At 37.5% G+C, this 23,156-nt stretch overlaps 1 protein-coding gene across 2 annotated transcripts in view; it reads right to left on the minus strand.

Annotated features, from left to right (window-relative positions):
- Positions 1 to 23,156, minus strand: part of Twin (CCR4-NOT transcription complex subunit 6-like twin) — a 484,682-nt gene that overhangs the window by 369,343 nt on the left and 92,183 nt on the right. Inside the window, exon 4 of one of the 2 annotated variants that reach the window (XM_083107017.1) lies at positions 3,052 to 3,122. The exons of the other annotated variant lie outside the window; for it this stretch is intronic. Coding sequence (XP_082963143.1) covers positions 3,052 to 3,122 — 71 coding nt within the window. The remainder of the gene's footprint in view (positions 1 to 3,051; positions 3,123 to 23,156) is intronic. 2 annotated transcript variants of the gene reach the window in all.

Below are 23,156 nucleotides of genomic sequence, written 5' to 3' on the forward strand. Positions count from 1 at the left end.
TTTTACTCATAACGGCGTAATGGTTAAGTATGCCGAGTATTTCAAACTGCCGAGTTATTGATTTTTTAGCGAATCGGAAAGCGATTTCCGAGGGGTAAACCGCTGATCAAAATTATGTACACTAATGCCTACTAATGCCCAATTCTTGGGCATTACTGCTAAATTTTTTAAATTTAATAATTTAAATTTTAATAAATTTAAAATTATTATTTGGAAAAAAAGATTTAATAATACTTTAATAACGTCCATAATACGCATTAAGACTTCAATAAAACCTAATAATGCCCAAGTAATGCCCAAGCAATGCCCAATAATGCCTCAAATCTGTACACCGCAATGCCCTCAGCGGTTTACCCCTCGGCGATTTCCTCTTTGCAAAAATTTTGTTGAAGCTCATCGCTCGACTCGACTCGAGAAATTCTTTAAAATTTTTAATATTTTTTCGATATTTTAGTAATTAAAAGCATCAAACTGTGTAAATTTTTTTAACAAATAAAAAAAAGCCTCGAATTTTGATTAAAATTATTTTTTAAAAAAATGACTCAAATTTAATAAAAACAAAGTTTCATTCAGCATCGATTGAAGAATAAAGTTTCTCAGTATTAGAATGGATTCGTTTTTCTTATCATTCTTATTTCGATGAAAAACCGACACTGTCGCTTTATTGTCGCCATGCAGATACGCTATTAGAATGCAGTTACATAAAAAAAAAGGAAAAAATTATTCAGGTTGCCGCGTCACATGCGAGAGAGAAAATGATTAATCTCCTCCCATACCGGATTTTCGATTATCGTGAAATTAATTAACACGGATTTAGTAATTACCGCGCACTCGCCGCCGCCGCTAACCAGCGCGACGTTTTGCGCGCGCACACGTTAATGTAACGATCGTCGCAATCGCTCGCACGGCGTACACCCTGCATCAAATATCGAATACACACAATGTACGCGATGTGGACGTGTTCTAATTAAGTCATGCCGAAGCATTGCGATGTGGTTAATCATGGTCGGGTGTATCGAGTTACCAATTTATGTCGAATTCGCCGCATTTAAAGGACGCTTTAATTGATAATTATCAGCATGTTACTAATGTAGTGGCTCAATCCGAAATCGGTTATCAACCGGTAATGAAACCACCGGAAGCGTATGTCGAACGGTTTATGAGCTTCGAATTAGTGCTATAGTTTCGAAACGGTACAAAACATTACAAAATATCGCGAAAATTAAATAAATTTATAATTACGTTAGCTGAAATTTAATAAATAAATAACATGAAATATATAAATAAAAATGTTTGATATAATATATATTAATGAGAAATAAATTAAAAAGTTTTGCTTTCAAAAAAACACGCTGAAATTAAAAAGAAATTAAAGAAAAATTGATAGAGAATTTATTTCCATATTATATTATATAGAAAAATTTATAATTAGTTACGGAAAAAAATACTAACGATGTAACGATTTTCTATTTAACCTGAACGTCAGAAAAATATTGACACATTGACAGCTTTTAAATTAAATGTAATTTAAAAAAAAAATTCCATCCTTTATTTAATTTAAAATGAATGTTACTTCAAAAGATTTTTAATCCCACGCATTTAGTCGCCCATTGAGAAAATTTCACGTTGAAATTAAAAAAAAATTGTAATAAAACATAATTATCTTTGACATTCTTCCGTAGGAATTTTCATCTCGGGTTCAAGCGAGGAGCCCACCCGTAATATTTCGTACTTGCATAATAATCGCAAACGTTTGAACCATTTCCTGTGAAAATGCGACGGATATGGGGAAAACTCTTCTTCCTCGGATTATCGCAACAATGTGTGCGAAACACACGATAATCAGCCTTGTAGATTTAAGCGCTCGTTGCCGCGCCGCAATTCCCGGCGTGCGCCCCTTTCCTTTCTCTTTCCTACGCGATACGCGTATCCGTACCATCGGCGATAATGACGGTAAGACCGCGGCGGGATATGGCGTTACCACGGCGGTGGTACGCGAAGGACGTGAGGAATTATTAGGAATAAATGCGGGAAAAAGAGACGAGCACGACTCGCCCTTGCAGCCGCCGCCGATAGTGTCTCGCTTTTTGCGGCTCGTGTAATAAGCACGCGGATTTTTCACTCCCCTTGCATTCCGCGAGAATGTGCAGCTTACGCGATATACGCGCACAACGTATCCTACTTGCGTCACGCGTTATTTTTCGATATTGAATCCTCTAATCTATCTGAAATCGATCGATCATGTTAATAAAGTTGAAAATTATATTGCATTTTTCCAATCTCTTTCTTTGTTGTTTCGTATTGTTCTCGACAACTTGTTTCGTTATATCAGTGAGTAATGTCAGAACGAAAGAGAAATTTCTTCATCCAACATCCATTTATCATATTTGACGCATTCCTTCATATCATTTATAATACGATCAATTTGTCGAGATTAAGCTCGGTCTAACAATGAGCAGTTGAGAGCAAGGTACCAATGCTGAAATGTATACTTGTATCGAAATCCCGATACCTCATTCACCGAAACCCATACCGATGCCGAGGAGAAATTGATTGTTTCTAACGACTCGTCAGCGATTCGCCATTGACGCAACTATCAATTCTCAAACCGCCAAGCATGTAATCTCCCGGTAACATATGGACGGGAAAGAATCTCGGTAACCGTATTTCGCTCGCGGGCCCCGCTCAAATGCCGTGGTATTCACTCGTAATTCAACGGGCATTCGCGAAAAAATACGCGAGTGATTGACGTATTCGGCTCAGGCCGGGCTGTTACGAAACGCGAATACGGCATTCCTCGCCGCAGGTTGTCGCAGACGGTCGTGAATACTTTCAGCGGGCAGATTGCACGTCGGATAGAAGAAGAATTTCGCGCGGTTACGTTAGGGAGGAGAGACGCGACGGCACTTTCCAGTTCTGCCTCTCGAAATTCTGCCGAACCATCTCCTTCTCTCTCTATCCTTTGCGGAGATGGAATCGTTGCGCCGATAAAGTCTCTCGACGGCTTAACTCCGGACTATAAATCTCGATGTTATCTATCCGCTTACTCACCACTATGTCGGAGGCTCGGTATAATTCTAAGTCAACGGGCTGCCATAATCCCGGAACAGCTCGTAACTCACCTGGAACAGAGAAGATCGAGGGACGTTAGTAGTGGCTTTGAGCATAAATGTAAAATAATACAATAGAGAGCTGGTACAATAGAAACAATAATAGAAATCGATAAATGGCCGTAATAATAATAGGAGCGGTGTCATAAAATATATATAAGTAAATTATTTCCGAGTGAGATATTTTCAGAATTCGCTACACATGTAGTTTCAGAAAGTCTCAACTATATTTCGTCTTATATGCTGGTAAGGCACAACGGCAGAAATACGCCGAGCAAAGAGGAAAGATACTGAACGGTCATGAATAATTGTGGTGCGCACAAATTTATCTGCGAGTATCTATCAAGGAAGGTGGATCATTAATATTTATCAAATAAATGTAAATAACTCGCGGGGTGAGATTCTACGCAAAAGATTTATTTGCAATCATTATTGCAATTACCAAGCACTGTTTTTTTATTTGTAATGAACGAAATATTATTTTCCAACAATATTATTATTCTAGAAGCATAATTGACGAAACAATGCACATATTACGTTAATTATCAATTGTTACGTGTTAATCCGATTATCTGTTAGTCCATTTGATTTTGCAAAATGTATCATAATAAATCTCTAATTTTTATTCTCTCTTTTTTTGCAGTTATTATGCTGCAGTACTTTACTTAATTTTCCATTATATTCTTCTCGCAATATACAGGCAATTCGATAGCAGCTGAATTAAATGAATAAAGCAAAACAGTCTGTATAACACGAATGGCGAGCTAAAAAATATTCGATAAATTAAAGAAGAAAAAGTGTCCGCACGCGCCGATAAGAAGGCAATTTATTTGTCCCCGTTAAAAAGAGAAAAGAAAGAGAGAACGCTGGTAGATGAGTCGAATGTCGATTACAGTTCGATGCAATGTGCTCGATTATCGCCGGAAGGCGACGATATCGGCGCCTACTTCCATTTTCCACATCAGATTTCTCTTCCAGAGAATGCCGCCGACAAAAGTAGAGGAGGGTAGAAGAAGAGTAACCGGGAGTGCAAGCGACTTTCAACTCCCGCTCTTTCCTTTTCATAGTCTTCCGTTTTTTACGTTTTATCGCCTTTGTCCACTTGCTCGCCAGTTCTTTTCCCGCGATTCTCTTTTCTCTTCCTTTTTTCTCTTTAGAAAACCGAAGCTTTGGTAGAAAAACACACGAGAACATAGAAACATTATTCTTATCTGGCATATGATATTTAATAGTAAGAGTTATTAATAAAATTGACGATAATTGAAGATTAATCAAATCATTGTTATAAATAATGTGAATAAAGTATGACGAACAGAAGAAAGAACATAAAGCTAGCAATATTAATCGAAAAATGTCATCGATATTATTATCGCTAAATTGCGAAACTCGAGGATCGATATCCTTCCCATAAACCTCCTTTCGCAGAGTAAATTACTTTATTGGCAGCCGCTTGCATTTTCCCTTCTCGGCGAATTTTTGAGCACGATCGATGATCACCTCGTTCGCTCTCAGGTAGACAATTGCAGCTTGTCAATTTAACTTCTTTCTCGCGTTATCGGCCCGGAAACCTCTGATTCCATCCGGATATAGAAGGGTTTGTTTCATAGAGCGCTACCTCGCTCTCGATCGATCGATCGATCGATCGATCGTCCAAGACTGTTACTCGCATTAAGCGCATAACTCGCCAACGACGGGAAGAGAACGAACTTTCTTGCCGAATTTCTTCCCGCAATCTCCGACACCGTCATTTCGCTCCGTCTTGCCCGGTACATGGCTCGTTTATCTCGTAGCGCGCGGTCAAGGATAATGCGCCTCGAATTCTTCCTTAGCCGTGTTTGCGCCGGCCGGGACGCCCGTCGTCATAAGTCCCGAAGAGCCGCCATTTGTTCGGGGCCGCGGGAGAGTTTTTCGCTTAATTTTTCAATTTCAGAACGAAGGACGCGTCGGGAAAAACGCGCACTCCCAGTGTCCGGTGACACGGAAGAAAAACGACGCCGCAAGGCAAACGCTTGCAATGATGAACGAGTGCTTTTTTCGTTAATTGATTCCGAAAATGTCCTAGTAACCAAGATGAATTAATAGTGATGGCTAACTGAATTCTAGAAATAGTGGCTTTCACGATTTATGTAGCTTTAAAATCGATTGTTAATCCTCTCGATGATTTAAATATCTTAATAATAATGTCTCTTTTTATGCTTGAAAATTTTATTAAAGTAAATTTACTGAGAAATAAAGTTTCTCTTCATCTTTTCTCATTTATAAAAATCAACAAAAAAATGTCTTAATGAAGTAAAATAACGGTAGAGAGCAAAGTATCATTATCTTTCTTATCATTCTTGATAAAATATTAACCAAAATGATCCTTTCATAAGTAATACTCTAAGATAAAACATTGTTCTTTAATCCTGTTAATTTAGATTATCAAAATCTCTTGTCTAAAGATACTTATTAAAATTAAATGATCAAAGAATTAACATTAATCTATTTAATAAGATTAAACTAAAAATTACAAAAATTGTAAAAATTAAAAAAGAAATAATCCATACCAATCAATTTCGAAAAATTTTTTAAAAATTATGATTTAATTTTTAATTAGTTCTCTCAAGAGAATAAAAGTACAATTTTTAAAGAAAATATTTCTGATACAAAAATTATTTGAATTCTCCAATTACGTTTAAATCTTAAAAAAAATGATGATTAATCTAACTCGCCTCGTAAAGATTTAACTCAAAAGTAACTGATGCTTCAGGTCTTGAATAGATAGCGTCATTCCGGAATATCTCGTATATAGGTCATAACCGAGCTGATGCGCCGACAAGAAGACTTCTAGGTCAGGGGTCGTGGTGGAATGATTCCAGCAGTTGAAGTCTAGCAGAGTCAAATTAAAAGTTGTTGTCGTCGTCGTCACGGATTCATGAAACCGGCAGGCAGCCGGCGGAAATGAAACATTAATATCCTCACGTTGATAAAAGCGCACATTGCGTGGCGACACTTGGCACATAATATACACGCGACGAGCTTATAAGGCGCACATTTACGAGGACGCGGGACCGATGAATTCCGACAGAGAGGTAACTCGTTCATTATCATTTCCGTTTGTGAACTCTCTTCTCCTTGCAACACTTGCTAGAGCGAATCGCGGCTTTTTCACGCCATTTAAGTTTAGGCGGAACACGAACGAACGCAAACCATTTCTCTCGGCCCACATAAAAGCATCTGTTCCGAATACCAACCGCCGGTTAACCGCGATCATTTGAATATAAATAATCTTCTCGTCATTGGACAATTTATGTTGCCGCAAATATCTTCGCTTTATAAGAATCCATCGCTATTTTTTTGGTTCAACCACTTTTGTATCAAACACGTTTTATTCCATGGTATATTGAAAAATGTCTGATTGAAATAGGTTAACGGGTTAAAAAGCAGAGCAAGTCTAAAAGTGGCTACAAAACGAATCGACTCAAGGAGCAATTCTGGAATAGTATAAGTCAGATTTAAGTTTTTTCTCAAAAATAAAATAGAAAAAAAAACATTTTAAAATAATATTAAATTTGTACAATTAATAATGACTGACTGAGATAGTGATTTATATCAACTTGCGTGCAAAAATTTGTAATTTTTATTCATCGCGCTTGCGTATGAAATAATCGATTTATGCGTTTATCACGTTTAAATTACAGTAGGATCAATTGATTTTGTCGCACGTTGTAAATCCAGGGATAGTTTGTCCTTATTTCGCAACCACACTCGTTGCACATCCCCTCTAACCCACATTTACCCAGTTGCACCGCGACACGAATGGAATTCGAATCGCAACTCTCCTCCGAGTTTCATCTCCGAGGAACTTTCTAACGGCTACTGTGGAAAATCCCGCCCTCGTAAAACTAATAGACTAACTATTACGAAGTCCTACATCTCGATCCGAATCTCGCCGACTCCCGCTCTGTCTCTGTCTCTTGCATCGTGAAATTTAATCAGAGTATTATAACCGTGACGTTATCGAATGCCGCGCACGGAACGGCTGCTATATCGAATCGAACGAATTGCAACCGAACACGGAGTTGCCGTTGGTCAACGTTGTTGGCGAACGGACGCCTCATTTCGCGTTTCGCCGCGGGACTTTCTCGCGCATCGAATTCACAATAGAATTGGCTCGGGTAATTGAAACGCGGGAATTCCTCCTGTTCCCCGTCCGCCGGTCAAAGGAGAAGGACAGAGTCCCATAGGGAATAAAAGTGTAACGATACTTTGCTTTCGATGATATTACTTTTCCGCGTCGCGTTATTATTTACTATGTACGCGCACGAATGAAGCTTTTAGTGTCAAAGGACCCCGCGGAATCCTTATGGAAAATGGCTTTCGGTCAAATGTTTCGAAACTTTGCAAAGAGATAGTTCTCAACATATAGATTAAAAGTGTCCATGGGCATGAAGCTCTAAAAATTCGAGATTTTCAGCTACAGCCATACAAAGTGGTAGATTTTTGAAGGAATTTGAACCAATAAGGTTGATTTTTGGGCCAGGGCTTCGCACTTTTTTGATTGCATATTTGTATAGTTGCGGTCGAGAGCTTTCCAAAACACCTTATGAAAAGCTTCTTACGTTGGGGAAAGTGAAAGTTATAAGTCCTCAAAGTTTAAGAAACATAGGCATGTAGGAAGCATGAGAATTATCAAGACTATCTGATTTATGATTTTTTGTGCTAAGTAGACTGCCTTAATTGTGGTGTGTGTGACAGATTGAAAATATATACATGTATTTGTTATTTTATCCTCCTCTTTTTAAATACAGGCTTGGAACTGTCAATGGCAAAGTTACTTTTTTTGCTTTTTTTGCTTTTTTTGTTTCTACAAAACTTTTGTATTTACTACTTTTTTGTAAAACCTCACCCAACTAAGATGAGCTACCGTTGCCGAACTTCGGAATATGCTGCAGAAATTCAAAAATCTACCACTTTGGATGGCTGTAGCTGAAAATCTCGAATTTTTAGAGCTTCATGCCCATGGACACTTTTAATCTACATGTTGAGAACTATCTTTTTGCAAAGTTTCGAAACATTTGACCGAAAGCCATTTTCCATAAGGATTCCGCGGGGTCCTTTATTGACACTCTGAGACTCTCGCGCTATAAAAGTTCGAGATTGTTAATTAAATAAATTTTTAAGGAGAAAAAAGTATTAGATATAGTACATCTCTAGAGGATAAAGTTGGAGAAAAAAAGCGAAACGTTACAATAAAGTCCACTATGTGCGACTTTCCACTTTCGATGCAATAGCATTCGCGTTAGTTTCGCAACTCTCGAACTCTGCCGGCCGGCGAAGATTAACGACGGATCATTAGCATTAATGAATAACCAGCGTCGAACTTGGCGTCGTTTTAACGGCGAGACGAGGACGATTTCAGCGGAACGTTCTCCGCGCAGAGCCAGCGCTGTTTTGTTGAATGATTCTTCGGCAAGTTGCACTGAAAATCGCCGGCGGCATTTGTATGCAACCTTGTGGTGGCTTAATGACGATGGTGGTTTCTCAAGCGGCGACGCGACGCCGATTTATAGCTCGAGTAAAAAATTATTCGCGCGAAAACGAGTCGAGCTCGAGAAAATGAGAAACGTAAAGTCGCAAATTTAACTGTTGCAACCAATCATGTAGTCCTGAGAAGCGGACGGAGATAAAAATTCAAAATCTACATAATTAAGGATAAAAGTCACGTGAACGTCAAACGTGTATTTATATGTTGCTCTATACAAAAATTTCAATGTACATTTATTTAAATCACGCACGCGTATTTAAATCACGATAAAAATGTACGTTTATAATTCCAGAGTTGCGCGAGCTTCATGAATTTTTACACTCCCGTCTCTTAAATATACATCGACATTGGTTTTTAAATGAAGCTTAAAACTCGGTATAAAGCGAGATTCTTGCAAGAAGAGACACTTTGCGCGCAAGCTTCCATTGTCTGAAAAATAAAGGAGTCGAGGGCACCGTAGTCCTTAAAGTACTCAATGACACAGAGTAAATGGGACAAAGCTTTTAGGAAGCTCCAAGAGCGGGGCTATTTAATGGAGTTCTAATCTGGATACACGCTCTCTCTTATCGGATCTTTCGATATTTCAGTGATCCCGCGCGACAACTCGATTGCCGTCGACGTAGTCCCCACCCCCTCGAGATAACATCTAAATGGAGTTCCATTTGTAGACGGAAACGTATAATCCGTGTAATCATGTCGCCTAATTAAATTCCGAAAGCTTTTTAAGCGCGCGTTTGCGGCACCCGCCGCTGACATCCTTAATGAACGAACGCATTTAAGAGCTTGATCATATCGGATCCCGCTTCTCATAGATAAAAGAATCTTGCCACGCGATAAAAACTTCTATAAAATTTACGGGAGCTTTGTGCCGTTTCATTAAGAACTGTGTTAAAATTACGGAAAGTATGTCGAATATCGAGCAGCCGACTTTAATTATTTCAATGATAGATTCTTTGGCAAATTTTAATTTCGTTATTATGTACATTAGCGATAGATGTTATATCATCATAATATTACCATAAATTATCAATTATAATATTATTAATCATTATCATTTTATATTATACACATTTATATTACTTCCGTCAGAAGGTGGTTTTACCCAACATTTCAGCATTCGCTTAACTAATATCAGCGTACATCTCATATCATCAACTTCTTCAATTCGACGGTGCATTACTCGGACTCGATCTTATCGAGCCTGACGATCCTAAAAGCCTGATCCCTGCGCGTTTGCATCATTATACACACCGGTTATCTATTGCCGAGCGAGATCTCGCGTTATGCTTCGAGGCGAGAGGCAGAATGCGAACTATTCCACCAGCCGAGCGTAATAAATTCGGACGGCTAAGAGAGGAGAAAAAAAAGAGATACCCGGCGCAATTTATCATTCGGCCATTGACGGCAATTAATCTCTCTATCGGCCGCGACTAATATTTATATTCTCGCGGAGAAACTCGTTCGGCGCGAAAAAAGAAGAGATTGAGGGAAAGAGAAATAGTGCGTTTCGATCGCGACTCGTTTGTCACTCGATAGCGATCGATAGCTCGAACGACGGCGATTTTTCTCGCGCGTGCCTACGTTTCGTATACGCGTCTCGCGATGCATCACGAAGTAGAAAGTCATGCTTTCTTCCTCTCCTCTCTCTTTCCATCGTACGGCTTTCCTATAAACGGCGTCTCCTCGCGCGATGTTACCGCACCTACTTTCGCGATAAATCGCAATGGCGATAATGCGCCCACGTTTTCCCTCGTTCGAATAAACGCGCTGGGACGTGGTGGTTTCGTGACCTGGAAAAACTTTTTCTTCGCCCTCGAATTCGCGACCGAGTCGCAGCTGGATGAATTCTTCATTACGCACGGGATGTTTATTTTCTGCTCGACCCCGTTCCCCCGTTGAGATTTGAAAGATTGGATAAGCAAACTCGGAAGACATTGAAGCGTTGTTAACGTCATATTGTGCAAATTTATTGAACAAAGGAAGGAAGCGGCAGTTAAAAAAAGGAATGAGCAATAGTCTCTCCGCATACTTTGGAAAAAGAAAACTAGTTTAGTTTTATATTTTACGAAATTTAAAAAAAGTAAACAACATCCTCCATCAACCTGTCCAAGCGTTTTTTTTTTACCGCGATACCATTGTAACGAGAAATGACGAGATAATCGATACACTTTATCGATGTCCAAGACGACAAGTTTCGGTACATCGACATGCGCGTTCGTAGACGTCAAAGTGGTGCAAGTGCCATCAAAGGATACACTTGAGGTTCCCTTCGCAGGCTTTGACGACGTTCTATTACACACGTAATAGAATGCCGTGAACGGTGACAAGCTGCGCGCGTTCGAGGGTACAATGCACGCGAGAAACTTCCGGGATTTTGAAACGATCGCGCGCGAGTAATCTCGTAACAGCCCTCTCGAAAGTGAAGGACCGGCGGGCGTGCCGAAGTGCCAAGTCATGGGAACGGCGAATTTTACAAGGACCACACAACGCCAGAAACACCATAAATCATTGACTCTCAAACTAGTCCATAACCCATATTATTCCATCGGCGACAATGTTGCACTTGGCGCAAGTACCTCGAATAAAAAAATTAAGTTTAATATTTTAATACTTAGAAAAAGATATATATTCGTGAATGTTTACATGATTACGTTAAATGTATTATTAAACGCAAATTTTTCATTAAATATATTTTAAGTCATAATATTTCAGTGTGTATACTTTAAAAAAATTAAAAATCGCATTTGAAAAATAAAAAATTCATTAAATATGAATTTTTTATTAGATATAAATTTTTCATTAAATATTTTAAATTATAATATTTCAAAGCGTGCACTTTTAATAAAAAATCGCATTTGAAAAGTCAGAAATTTATCCAACATTTTTTTTCTTCCCCGAAGAAGTCCATCAAAGCGCATATTATTAGCATATCTCGAGCTCTTGAAATCATAATTAAATCACGCTTAATGCTCGTTGAATGGAGCAACGTCGAGATGGATAGACAATGCACAATGCAGGTGTTTCCGTAAACAGGCGTTTTTCGAGCATCGCCGTCAGTGCATTCAATCGTAATTAATATCGACCCCGCTGCGTATGATGTCCGCTCGAGTTGGCTAATAATATTTGCCGGGCGGCGATAATGGGGCAGCTATCTTACTGCAAATAATGAGCAGCTCGCCGCTGATGGATGGAACAATGAAAAGAGAAGAATGCCGATCGAGAGAGGCACAATAATGGCAACACGAAACTTCGATCGACACATACGCGCATACACAGACGAGAGTTGGTTACGAGCGCAATGCGATCCCGTTCCTCGATTTCCTCCGCCGTGACATATCACGAAAGGTTTCGCCATGAAACATCAACCGTACACCTCCGACACCGGCCGTTCCGCTCTTATTATAGCGGTCGAGTTAAAGGGCAATCCTCCTTGCGCGCAAATCGGATCACTTTTGCGAAAGCGATTCGTAACCTCGAGCGCGAATCAAACCTTCGCGCGATCGCTGAATAATACTATTCGATTATTCGCAGGAGGCTTGATTTCAAGGATTTAAAAATTTATTATACGTATAATAAAAATATTATATTTTATAAAAAATGCAACGAATATTTCAACGTTATAAGATCAAAAATTCGTTTTATTGAGTTTTAATAAGTTATACACTGTAAATTACAACTCGCATTCAACTCACGTGCAAAAAACATCATGACTCGTAATATGCATTTAGTATCTAAAAAACATACAAGAGGAAAAAATATTTGAATGATTAAGACATTCTTTAATTACCTTTCAAATATCTGTTGGATTTTTATATCGAGGCAAATCTTTAATTATCTTTCAGATATTTGTTGGACTTTTACGCGACTCGGCGCATTTGCATGTTACACATGAAGAGAAGAAAATCGTAACGAGTTTTGCCACAAATTATCGGTAAGACAACTAATAACGTCGAAGGTGAGTCGAAGATGCAACGTGCGACAGGTGCATGTGTAAGTGACTGCCTACGCGCGACGTGAAGTTTTAAGGATTATCCCGTCGCAAACAAGACACACCCTGATCCGCGATATATTCCGAGACTTTGTCTCTCTCTCTTTCGTCAAGGGGAAACTTTGCTGCGCGTGAGAAGGAGCAAAAAGTCAAAGGCGGGAGCGGATGAGTATCTCGCTTTCTATCTTTAGAATTATAAATTAATGACAAGCGTTCCTTCGTCGATGATAATGACGATTTACGAGCGACTCGGGCGCGCGCCACGAGTATATTTCGACGTTTTAGATACGACTTGTCTTATCTGCGGAGAATGCCCGGTATATTCGCCGATACACCCAAGAGTACACGCAGTATTATCACGTCGTAAAATTATACGGGAAAATGGCAGATGAAAAAAAAACGATGCAATAAGGAGGAGAATTACAGACCGAAAGGACATTCGAATTTTTCGATAAGTTTAAATTTTAATCAATCTTGTCCGCATACAATAACATAAAATAAACAAGAAAGCGTTAAATTGTTTATATTATATAGTATATATATTATTATATGTATATAATAACGTGAAATATATATTTCGTAAACATTTCAATTACTATTAAAATTTCATCGATTAAATCCTTGCATGTGTAATTTGAAGTGTCCTTAAATTAATTTCCAAATGGAGGAAAAGGACGCTATTAACGGGAGAGCTTATAAAAACATCATAATTTATCGAGACGTCTAAAGTACGATTAACGAGACGAAATAATTCACATCTTTGTGAACGCAAATTTTGCATTTCTCGACGAGAAATTTGTTTTCTTGCGCACGCTGGCACCGAATGACTTTCCAATAATTTCGAAGGGTCGAATTATTCAACGCGGGAGAAGTTACGAGCCGACATTATACAGGTTTTTCGCTAAAATTCCGAGAACGTAGCGAAGATCGTGTGATATTTAGGGGCGCGGAAAAATCGCGCGAGGCGCGCGTATGGTGCATGAGTGAGCTTAAATATTCAGTAATTATGCGCTTGTGCGCCGCGCACAGTATTTTATGACACGCACGCATTCTGCATCCAGCAACACCCCATCAACATAACAGGCGGCACCGACCGCTTTGCATAAAACCAGGATAACTGACCTCAATAGGCTAGCGTCATTTTGAAAATGATGTAAGCCTAACTTCGAAACAGAGAATATATATGTGTGTGTATTCTCTGTTTCGGTTTACATCCTTTTCAAAATGATGCTAGCTTGTATACATATCGAGTAAAATAAAATATGAAAATAATTTCTTTTTAATATAAAATAATTTTTTGATAGAAGTTATAGAAAGCGATCGATATTTTATATGATTTAAACAATAAAATTTGTTTTCTAAAATAAAAAAATATTGATTAACTCATACTGTTCATAATTCTTTGTCGAGTAAATGATTCATCATCAAGATTCACACGCCACTCTTGAGAGTATAATTAGATTCCTCATTTCTGAATTTTGCCTTAAGCCATTCTTAATTTTGTCAGGAAGAAGCGCGTTTGTTCGACTTTCAAAGCATTGACATTTCAACTCGTCTTACTTGTTCTTACACACATCTTCATGAAATGTCACTGTGAAACCTTGTTTTCCGGTTGTCAAGGCAAATAAACCTGCCTTGTTTTTGGGTGAACTTTGAAGAAGCGAGTTAAAGCAATACCTGAAGAGCGGCTTTTACGCTCGCACTGTACATCCGCGAGCTTTCTTACTTGGAAACTCATCTTAAGTTCTGACTATGCATACAATCCTATATGCCGAGCAATGATTAGCAGAAAACAAATAAAACTAGAAGAAAAAAGATGCAAGAGAGTGAAACATAAAATAAAATAATGCAGTATTTTATACTTGAATTTATGGCCTGAGTTTTCTTTTATTCATTTTTAATTTTCTTATTTATTGCATATAAACATAACACATGCCGAGAAGAAAAAAAGATTTATTATAATTCCATCTAAATTTGTTTTAAATGGATTAAATTTTGAATTAATTTAATATTTTATAAATTGATTTCTTTTATATCTAAATTTCAATTCTCAAGTGATATATATTGTTTACTGTAAGTTAATTATTTCTATAATTACTTAAATTTCAAATATGATTCGTCTAATAAAATTTTTGTATATTTATCATTTTTAATATTTATCATCTTTTTAACACGCTTATATTTTCTATGTATAAATTACGAGAACAATAAGGAGAACGATGATGATGACGTCGAAATGCATCATCCATTGCTTATGCAAAAGGCAGACACATATACGTGACTGCGGCCACATCGTTAATTTCGCTAAGTACTAGCCAAAGTCGAACTACACATACTTACATTAACCGCTTCATCTCGCGTTAAGTAATTGCAAGTCGATGGGAATTACAATCGCAGTCATTCGTCATCGTCATCAGGTATGACACGAGAGAGACATGTAAAACCTGGTTTGTAACCATTCGTGTTACCACATACAGAGTGTTTGACGAATAAACATAGATGATATTCTTTATTGCTCCGAAAATCGAAATGACATTTTTTAAATAAAAATTAATTCGCAAACAATTAAAAAAATTTTGTTACGAATATAAAATGAATATAAAAAGGTAACAATAAATATTAAAATATTTAATTTATTAAATTATTGAAACATGCTAAAAATATATATCATTTGTCTCTATATTCAAAAATATAAATTAAATAATTAAATAAAAGTTAACATTTCAAAATAATTTGAAATATTCGTATTCGAAATGAATTCAAATTTATAGTTTGAGACGAGGCAAAAATTTTTTATTGTGTGTGTGTGTGTGTGTATATTAATTTTCCATTAAAAATTACATTTAGTTAAAATTTTCTGGAAAAAAATTCATTTCATAATTTTTAAAGAGAAAATGTATATCAATCTATTCGCGAAACACGTCGGCTACCCAACACTCAGTATGTGGAACGTGCGATAGCTCTCCACACGGTTATTATAAGCGAGATCTGTGCCCATATACGATAACTGTGCCGCTGCTCTCCAGTTATGCCTCTCCTCTTTCTCATCATAGCCGCGTATACATATTTATGCCGCTGTCTAGTCGTGTGCCCGTTTGAAAGAGGAAACGGTGGAAAGAGAAAGATGGAGGAGTAAGGGGTGCAGTTTAATAGGTATTTATTTTACAATCCAGAACCTGGATATTCTCATCGTGAGGAAAATATAAAATAGTATCAGAGAATGTACATATACGTAACAGTAAGTATATTTACACAGTAAGAGCATAAGTTAATCCTGGAATAAAACCGGAAAAAGAGAGCTTGGAGAAAGGTTTGTTACAGTTGCAGAAAGTTTTCTAATTCTTTAGCCGCGTCTAAAATTTTGTCATTTCTTTCATCTGTCTTCTTAGTCTCTCATGCGATAATTTGATTCGCTATTTGATCTAAGATTAAGAGCAAGAATCTCCGCTCTTATATTTGATATATCATTAAAGCCTTAAAGACGAGCAGGGGAAGCTCGGTGATTCCGTTCGGCCATTCCCGTTTCCCTTATTTATGACATCCACTTTCTATGTATGCGGCAACTTGGGGGAAAAAAAGGCCGGGAATGTCGTTCGGAATTACGGGGAAACGCACCCTATGCCGCCGCTGCGAAATGCGGAACACACACGGGCGTGTTTTATGCATTACGGTCGTGTGTTCGCGTAGGTGCGTCTATATTTGTGTTTGCATATGCAGTCGAGAACCTAATTCAGAACGCGGCGAAGCGTGACTTAATTCTTTGCGCGTATCCTTATGGAGAGGTGTTCGCGCTGAAAACACGCGCTTTTACACGATCCAGGAGGATAAACGAGTGGCAAGGATATATAAGACCGTCTGTATGCACGCGAGAATAAACTTGCATGCATAAATGCCGCTTTTTCGACATTGTCATTCTTCAGCATAACGAAATTATCAGCAACAGGTGACCGCTAGAATACCGTGCAAAGTTTAGCCCTCGCATCGCATAGTAATATTTTCATAATATAAAGTATACCAGCTTAACGAAAAGCTATAGGAAGATATTTTTTTCATCAAAAATTCAAATCGATTTTCGCTAGCAAGAATTTTATCGTCCACTTTCTTGATAAATTCTAAAATCCTCGAGTAAAATATCTATTGGAACTATTTTTTTTAAATTGACCGAAAAATTTTATTATCTACTTTAAATACAAAAATTTAATTCGTAAAAATTCTTTTTTTTAAGAGAGATACTGGAAAATAAAAGTCTTTACTTCCTAAAAGTTTCTGTCGACCAAAAATTGATTTTATATATAAATTTGGCATAGCGTCCTTTCCTAAGAAAAACTGCCCGTAAATTGCTATTTGTGGCAATATCATTAAATAAATTACATTTATTTACAACGTTGCATATTACAGAACGCAGATTGCGAGATGCAGCTATTTCTACCGCGTAATGCGCGCGTTAATTAAAACAAATGGCCACGAAGCGACGTTCGAATTTTATACACTGTTATGCAATAAATATCGAATGACCGGCCAATGAGCCCGCACGCGCGCGCGCGCGCAAATGCATTAATCAGCGAAATTTGCAAAGAGAGGGAGGACGGTTGCTGCACGCGGAAGCTTAAGTTTCTCCAACTGCACTTTGCTTGTAAACGGACCGGTCGTGAAATGTCGATACAGTTTTAGAGCAAACACGGCCAAATGCACTTTCGTCTATACCGGTGCATCCACTTTATTCGCGCGAAAGCGAAACTAGTTCCTCGCAAGGAGATCGAACAAGTAACGCACATCGTAACTTTTTGTTTATCAAAGATTGATTATAATATTTCGTGATTATGTGTCATAAAAAATCTGTAAATATATTTTAATTTTACAAAATTTATAATAATTCAATTTCACTTAATTTTTTGGTCTTGTCAAAATTTTATCGAATGTCTTATATTTATATATTTATATATTTATCTATTTATTGCGATGTGTCTCCTCTTTTTTCCTCTCTCAAAGATTTTTAGTTTGCTTGTCGACATGTATAAAATTCATGATAAAAATGTTGGAACGTTAGAGCGGTACTTGGTTATTTATTCGCACTACTTTTGCGATGCCGAGCCACCGCTATCCGTGTTATTTGTTATTCATATTACAACTACAATTTAAGTGTGTTCCTTGCGCGCAGACATGGAAGTCTTAAAGTGTCTTACAGATAATGATCTTGCGGAATACCGGCGCCATCAGATACAAAGATATCGAAAAGCTCCTAATGTTTTAATGCATCGTTTTGTCATCGATCGCATAATGTAACCAGATTGTGCATAGAAAATTTAGACGATTTTCCAGAGACTCTCAGAATCAAATTAAAATAATATTGTTTAAAAATTGACTTTTTCTATTGAAAAAATAAGTTAAAAGAAAATTATCGACAAAAGATATGAATAATTATTATTTATGTCGATTATTTATTATTGATTTGGAAATACATTTAAGGACATTATTATAACACGTTTATATTTTAAGAAAGAGCCTCTTGAGTATATTCTACAAAAAATATCAAAGCCCTTATTAAATGCGCCTGTATTAACGACCATCCTACATGTAACATAAACATTTTGCATGCGATGCGACACACTCGCAGCATACGTTCGATCGACAATTACTAAATTTACGTAACTCGACAGCTCGCAGCGCGCGGGCGCAATTTATTATCATGCGAGAAGCTCCCGTCTGCGTTGCGTAACGCGTGTACGACTCCGAAACCTGATTTTCCTGTTGTGACGACCGCAAAGCGGCTTACGATGGAACTGGACGCCGTCGTCGTCGTCATTTAAAATCGCCATCACGTAGCGTAACATCGGTAACGAACGTCAAAAAACAACAAAATAAAAAGAAATAATCTTTCGCCTTCCATCTTCGCATCGCGAATAAATCACTGATACCATCCGATGTTACTTGATCCCCCTTCTGACAGTTTCTTAATTTCAATTTTAATCTAAAAACGAGATTTCTTGTGTACAATTATTCTCTGTTTTTATCATCTTGAATATTTGCTTTTATCCAGCAAATATCTCTCATTTTGTTCTATTATTCCTCGAGTTGGTCTATTATTTCTCAGCTTCAATGCTCAAATAATTTCGCGAAATATAAGTCTATTGTCCGCAAAGTTTGAAAGTATCGTGACAGCGGCGTCATTTTTTCGGGGCTGCCTTACAACAATTTGTTCTTCATGATTGATTCTCTAGTTTGTTAACAATCACCGCGCAAATGTGGCTATAGTGTCTCGATATCGCCGGAAAGCAACGTAATTACCGAGTAATTACGCGGCGATTGTAACACCAACATGCTTTGCTACTTCGCCAGAGATATATCGCGCGCGCGAAACCGATACGCGATGTGCCTCGAAACGATACCGCGAAGCAGACGTGTCGCTAAAATATCGCTAAAAGTAACAATGAGCCCGATGAATCCCTTTATAAAACTACGCCCTTGTACTAATGGACAATCCTCTATCGAGTCAAAGTCAGTTACGGTTGACATCAAAGTCTGAAATTGCTCTCATTTGCTGTATTACCGAATATCGTGAATGTCTTTATACACGTATACACGCTGAGAAATCGAAGCGTAGAATTGCTTAAACAGAAGTCGCACCAAGGAAAAGGAAGAAAGAGAGAGAGAGAGAGAGAGAGAGAGAGAGAGAGAGAGAATTCCCTGCGCTTCTCTCGCGACGGTCGCTACGCTCCATTAATTTTATTACGGAGTCCGGAGAACGCGAATTCTCGTAGCGACCGATGTAGAAAGAGCGCAGTTTTCCCTTCCTCACAATGTACCTGCCGTTCCTTTCCTTTCCTCTTCCTTCTCCACATGCGAGGATGTAATATCGAATCGTCACGCGCGATACATCGCGTGACCGAATTGGCGGCTGAACGGAAATCGTCGCGACGTCGATTCGCTTAAATTTCACGGCTAACTACTCGGACGTGATAACTCACTGCCGGATAATAATGCAACAATACCCGTACAACGAGATATCGCGGATTATTAGCATATAAATGTTCAATATTCGCGTGTTCAACGTCGAGCGCGCTTTTGTCCCGGTAATTCGCGATTTTTCCGTTGCCGACGTAGCGCAAATTTTTTTGGCTGCACAATGATATACAGGCACAGTCTGCCATCCCGAATATTCTTTTAACCGTAGATTCTCGGATATTTAAATTCGAAAATATCAAGCGTCTCTATTTTTCTCTGGAGATAAAATATAAAAAATATAATTATATATTAGAAAATTATCTATAAAAATTATCGATTATATATTAGAAAATTATAAAATGGCGAATTATATGACAATTTCCTTCTTGTAAATGCGATTAAGCTTGGAGAAGTTAATTTGACGCGAGACGATGTGTTTTTGATCGTGGAAGAAACGGAGGTTGCGATTATGCGGCGAAGATGGAGCGCGGCTTTAGCATAAACACGCTCGCATTTACATTTATTTGATGGCACGCCGATGACGAGCCGATACACGAGGCGATGATACGCCCGCATTAAGGGACCGATATCGACATAAGTATCGGCACTGATTGCTACACGTATCCCGTAGTAGCCGATGCTTATCACTTAGCAAGCAGCGACGTCGGCAGGTGCATAAGTTCGTTTTATCGCGCGCGTAACCGGTAAAGCGTATCACACTGTGCGTTTGCAGCGTAATACGCATGCAAATCACGTCGCGTAGCTAAAAAGTCACATAATCGATATTGATGGACACGCGTCCAGCCGCGCCTCGCTGTCATTCATAGTCCCCGTGTAACGCGATATTGACATGTCCGCTGATCTACGATATATTCTCGACAACAATATAGATGTAAATCGTCCGTCGAATTGCGTCAGTTATTAAGGTTGTTACCGACCAACATATTTTACAGAGTAAATATGTCGAGAAAAACCGTCCTGCACAGAATTTATGTAATCTTAATCCATCGAATTTATTATTTAATCCCTCCTAAGATGCGAAAATCTTCTTTTTATCTCTCGACCAAACATTATTTCCATTTATATTTGTTTGCTTGGGACACTTTTCTTCGTTTTTCTTTCTTATAATCTTTCTATAAATTTATATATGTTATATATGTTTGCGCAAAAATATTTTTTACATAAAAATAATTAAAACGTCAAGATGAAATGCTTGCGCTTTAACGAATAATGACGTGTCTTTGATATCTCGCATAGATCGGAATTCTAAGCTTTTGCCGGAAACACTATCGTGGAATCAATTTTACAATTTCTATCCGTTTAACGCTGCACGTGCAAATAAAGCACTCTCCGTAATGGATTCTCAGTAGTGCCTACCGGAAGCCAAGATTATTAGAAGATGCAGAATAGAGGCAAGAAATCCTTCCTTTTTCCCCTCTCTTCCTCTCCCCTTCTCTCTCTCCCTCTGACGAGCGCGTGATCTATGATGGTTCATCGTGGAAACGTAGATTAATGGATCTCGTTGATAAGCACGCAACGTATGTGCAATCCGCAAAATCGAGAATTTGCCCCTCCCGTTCCACTCCCCTACCAGACGGTCTTATCGTATTTGTGTTGCTCGTTATGTTTCATTATATACGCTTCTTGCGAACGATACGTCGAACGAATCGCTTGCTCGCTACATAGCAAAAGTATAGTAGAAACGTATAGTAATGGCGAGTAAAAGGGATTGGAGAGTACGGGATTAAAGGGCTGAAAAAAGATATAGTGACTGAGCATAACCGAGTAACCGTCGCTTCCTGGTGACCGGAAGGATTAACGGAATGATTCTCAAAGTATGAGTGAGTCAGCAGACGAATGCTTAATTCAAGATCTGATTCACCATCCAATCTAACTCGACTCAGGACGATTGTTATGTTTTTTAATTCACGATCTTCATTTTAAAGGCAAATTCTGTGCGCAAACGCGTCTTGAATGGAATTAATTTATAGAGAAGAAACAATAAACCAAGTTTTACACGGGTTTCTAAAAAAGACAATAATACGTATAATTGTAGCACACAATCAAGAAATTTAAAATCAATAAAGCAAGAATTTGGTTACATATATGAATTTAAAAAATATAATATATAGATCTTTCTCTCTGTCTCTAATTTCGCTAAATTTTATCCATCTTGTTCGTAGTGTTTGCGAACCGTTTCAGGGAGGAACTGGAAAGTCGTTAACTACAAGACGGAATATGGATGCGAAAGATATTTATAGATACTACTGGCTGTTTACTAGCCCGTGTATTTACATTTCCTGCAAACTACGCGAATAGATAGACTCTACTATTTTCAGTGTTACTAGATATATCTCATAGAACCATTATAAATTTCTCTACGAAAGCAATTTCCTCGCTGTTACGCCCTTTACATCATTTACAAATCAATTTTATCCAAAGTCTGAATTATTTATTTCAACTTCCATACCCGATACTCTTTTTCGATTCATATCTTATTTTATAATATTTGATAAAATACAAATTTAAGTCCGTTTGATTTAAGATAAATCATAAAAAGATTCATAATTATCATAAAATATTCATAATTATTATTAAAATATTAATTATCGCTGTTAATAAATTTAGCTGCACTTGATAATATCCAAATGATTAACATAATTTTTGTCCTTCTAATAAAATACAATGTATTGACTTTTATATTCAGTATCTCCAAAGAATTATACTTGCGTTTCTGTTATAGATTTCGAAGGAAACCATTTATCACGACTTCTGAAAATAAGCGCGACGTAAATATGTTCCGGATATAGTTCGAAAAGAAAAAACCTCACTATTCAAGCGCATCACGATCGCGCAAAGATAGTGCCGCGATAAAATATTCCATTCGTATATTTAAATGAGAGCATTCACACACGATGGCGGTAGGATGGGATAGGTCGGGTCAACGGGAAACCGGACTGAGTGGTGTGAATGCTCTCTCATTTAAATGTACAAACGGAATATTTTAGCAACTACTATCCTGCTCATCCTGTCCTGCTTCAATAACGAAAATATTAGTGACGCGAAGACGAAATCGCGACTTATTCAGTAGGTATAATTGACGTTCTTCGCTCATACGCTCTCGAACAAGTTCTTTAATGAAATTTTACAGATAAATGTTGAATATGAATCCTCAATTTTTGCAAGTAAATGTCAAAATGGAATTTTTAATATTCTCTTAGAATATGCTATCTCTTTCTCTTGTAAATGTGTTATCAGTTATGATAACAGCATGTGCATTATAATTTCCATTACATGTACCTCCAACACTTTTCTCAGAAATCTACTTAAATTTGGAACTTTTTATAAATAATTATTATCTACTTAATAATTATTCCGAGAAAGATAAAAAGACAGAAAAAGAGAGAGGGGAGGGTCTCAAAATTTATTAAACTATATAAAATATTCTACACTTTAATCAAAGTTATAAAGTATAAAAATTAATTCCCCAAAATTTTGACAAAATTAAATTTTAATTAATCAACTCAGAAATTTTAATAATGTAGCTTACATAATTAATCTTTCCTTCAATATTTCTTTATAAAGATCT

This window comes from Camponotus vicinus, unplaced genomic scaffold (assembly GCF_025532165.1).
Source record: "Camponotus vicinus isolate PSW18456_S1 unplaced genomic scaffold, iyCamVici1.0 SCAF_8, whole genome shotgun sequence".
NCBI lineage: Eukaryota > Metazoa > Arthropoda > Insecta > Hymenoptera > Formicidae > Camponotus > Camponotus vicinus.